The following is a 2,421-nucleotide window of genomic DNA, read 5'->3' as shown; positions in this document are numbered from 1 at the left end:
ATTCCTCAAGCATTTCAGCGAGCTTGTTTGGGTCTTCGCTTATCAGTACAATGTCGTCTGCATACCGCAAATGGTTCAGGTACATGCCGTCGATGCAGACGCTTCTTCGTTCCCAGTTAACGTTTTTCATGGCATATTCGAGTGCTGCCGTAAACAGTTTTGGCGATATCGTATCGCCTTGCCTGATTCCTCGCTTCACTGGAATTTTGTCGGTCGTCCATCCTTCGCTTAATTTCACCTTCATGGTAGCGCCATCATATATATTTTTGATGAGCCTTGAATATCTTGAGTCGATGCGTGCCTCATCCATCGCTGCTAGGACCGTCCAAGTCTCCACAGAATCAAAAGCTTTCTGGTAATCAACATAAGCCAAGCACAGGGGGATATTGTACTCCGTACTTTTTTCTATTATTGTACGCAGAGTGTGAAGATGATCGATAGTGCTGTATCCTTTTCGAAACCCGGCTTGTTCCGTTGGTTGGTACTGATCCAGCTTGTTTGTGAGTCTTTTTGCTATGATTTTGGTAAGCAACTTGTAGAGGACGCTGAGTAAGCTTATGGGTCTGTAATTCTCTATGCCGGCAGGGTCTCCTTTTTTGAACAGGATACCTACCTCGGCGTTTTTCCAGTTTTCAGGTATCTGACCTCTCTCCAGGCACTTGTTGAAGAGTAGGCATAGCATCTCTTCCAGGGCGTTTCCCCCTGCTTTCAGCATTTCTACCGTAACTCTATCTTCGCCCGGGCTCTTCCTATTTTTTATTTCCTTTAAAGCAGCCCTAACTTCCTCTCGTGTCACATCAGGTATGTCTTCTGACCCGACATTTCGTATTTCTTACCGGGTGTATGCTGTCCTTGGCGCGGGCACTTTTTCCGCATAGAGGTCTTCATAGAATTCTTCTATTATTTTTACGATTCCTGCTTTTTCGTACCGTGTGATTCCTCTGGCATCTCTCATGCAGCCTATCCTGATTTTGCCTCTGCTTTGCTTCGATCTTAGCACTTTCATGTTCAAATTATCTTTCATCTCTTGCTCAATTAGTCTCGTGTTGTATGCCCGTACGTCTCTTCTGATCGCCTTCTTCGTTTGCTTGTTTACTCCTCGGTATTCTGGAGACTCTCGGCTAGTTAGGCGCCTTTTCTCGATCAGCTCTTCTGTCACGGCTGTTATTTTTACGGGCGTCACTTTTCGCAGGGCGCACACTCTCTTGACTGATTCTAGGACTCCCTTTTCGATCTTCTCGTTTAGCTGGTCAACATCCAGGCCTGATAGGTTTTCTTTAGTTCCAAGTTTTTGTTCGATGTATCTTTGATAGTCGGCTGCCCTTCCCTGAATTTCTGCAGCAGTTGGTCTCAATACTCTCAAGATCTTCTTCTTTCTTTCCATTCTTAAATTCATAACTATTTTACATCTGACCATCCTGTGGTCACTACCGGTGTTGAATCTGCTAAGAACTGACACGTCTTTGCAGATTCTTCTGTCCGTCATCATGATGTAATCGATTTCATTTCGCACCGTGCCATCCGGGCTGATCCATGTCCATTTTCTTTGCGGCGGTTTTTGGAAGAAAGTTGGTAAGCAATAAAGATTTTCTTTTTGCAAGAAGTCGATAAGCATCTGTCCTCTTTCATTCCTGGAGCCCAGGCCATATCTTCCAATGTTCTCCGGGTCCGCATCTATTCGTTGGCCTACCTTGGCGTTGAAATCACCCATGACGATTGTAAGTTGGCAGGCGCCCTCACCCTTCGCGGTGGCAATGTCTTCGTAAAGCTGTTCTGCTTCTTCGTCCGGATGAGACGATGTGGGCGCATAAGCTTGTATGATCTTGATGGCATACTGTGGATTCGGATTGATTACCATGAACAAGACACGATCGGATATCGCTTTCATCTTTGACACTAAGTGTTTCATATTTTTATTTATCATGATTGTGACTCCTCCCTGTCGCACCGTGTCGGCGTTTCTCTGGAAGAGCAAGTGCCCCGATTTCAGGGTGGTGATTGCTTCACCCGCCAGTCTTGTCTCGCATAACCCCAGTATGTTCCATTTTACGCCGGCTAATTCCGCTTCTAATGATGTGAGGTGTTCTTCCAGTCTCATCGTCCGGATATTATAGGTGCCGATGAATAACTGTTCTTCGTCTTTTCTTTTGGAGTCGAATTTTCGTCCCCCCCAGAATCCGTGGGACAGACTGTATTAACAGTACGGGATTCTGAGCGTTTCGCTCCACCCGCCTGGGGTACATAAGTTTTAAGATTCGACATTTCATAAGTGGAGGGGTGTTTGGCGATTGAAACACCACGCTTGCCGCTGCGTGTTGGTGAGTCGCAGTGTCTTGGCCGTTCCTATGGTTTCCATCTCCGCCCAGGCTTCTTATCACGCCGTCCGTACCGCTGGTTACCCGCTCCGCTCGACGTGATGAC

The 2,421-nt window shown here is 46.5% G+C and overlaps 1 protein-coding gene across 1 annotated transcript; it reads right to left on the bottom strand.

The window, feature by feature from the left end:
• Window positions 1-832: 832 nt before the first annotated feature.
• LOC145948055 (protein CFDP2-like) lies at window positions 833-2,098 on the bottom strand. The gene has a single exon (XM_083057822.1). The coding sequence runs from the start codon at window positions 2,096-2,098 to the stop codon at window positions 833-835; it is 1,266 nt and encodes a 421-aa protein (XP_082913948.1).
• Between the last annotated feature and the right edge of the window lie 323 nt (window positions 2,099-2,421).

Source organism: Prenolepis imparis, unplaced genomic scaffold (assembly GCF_030444845.1).
Source record: "Prenolepis imparis isolate NDT839.2.m4 unplaced genomic scaffold, iyPreImpa1.0 SCAF_220, whole genome shotgun sequence".
In the NCBI taxonomy this organism is placed as follows: Eukaryota; Metazoa; Arthropoda; class Insecta; order Hymenoptera; family Formicidae; genus Prenolepis; species Prenolepis imparis.
This window is presented reverse-complemented; position numbering and strand designations above follow the sequence as displayed.

Coding starts and splice junctions, on each gene's coding strand:
- LOC145948055 (XM_083057822.1), bottom strand. CDS start 2,098: ATGAGACTGGAAGAACACCTCACATCATTAGAAGCGGAATTAGCCGGC.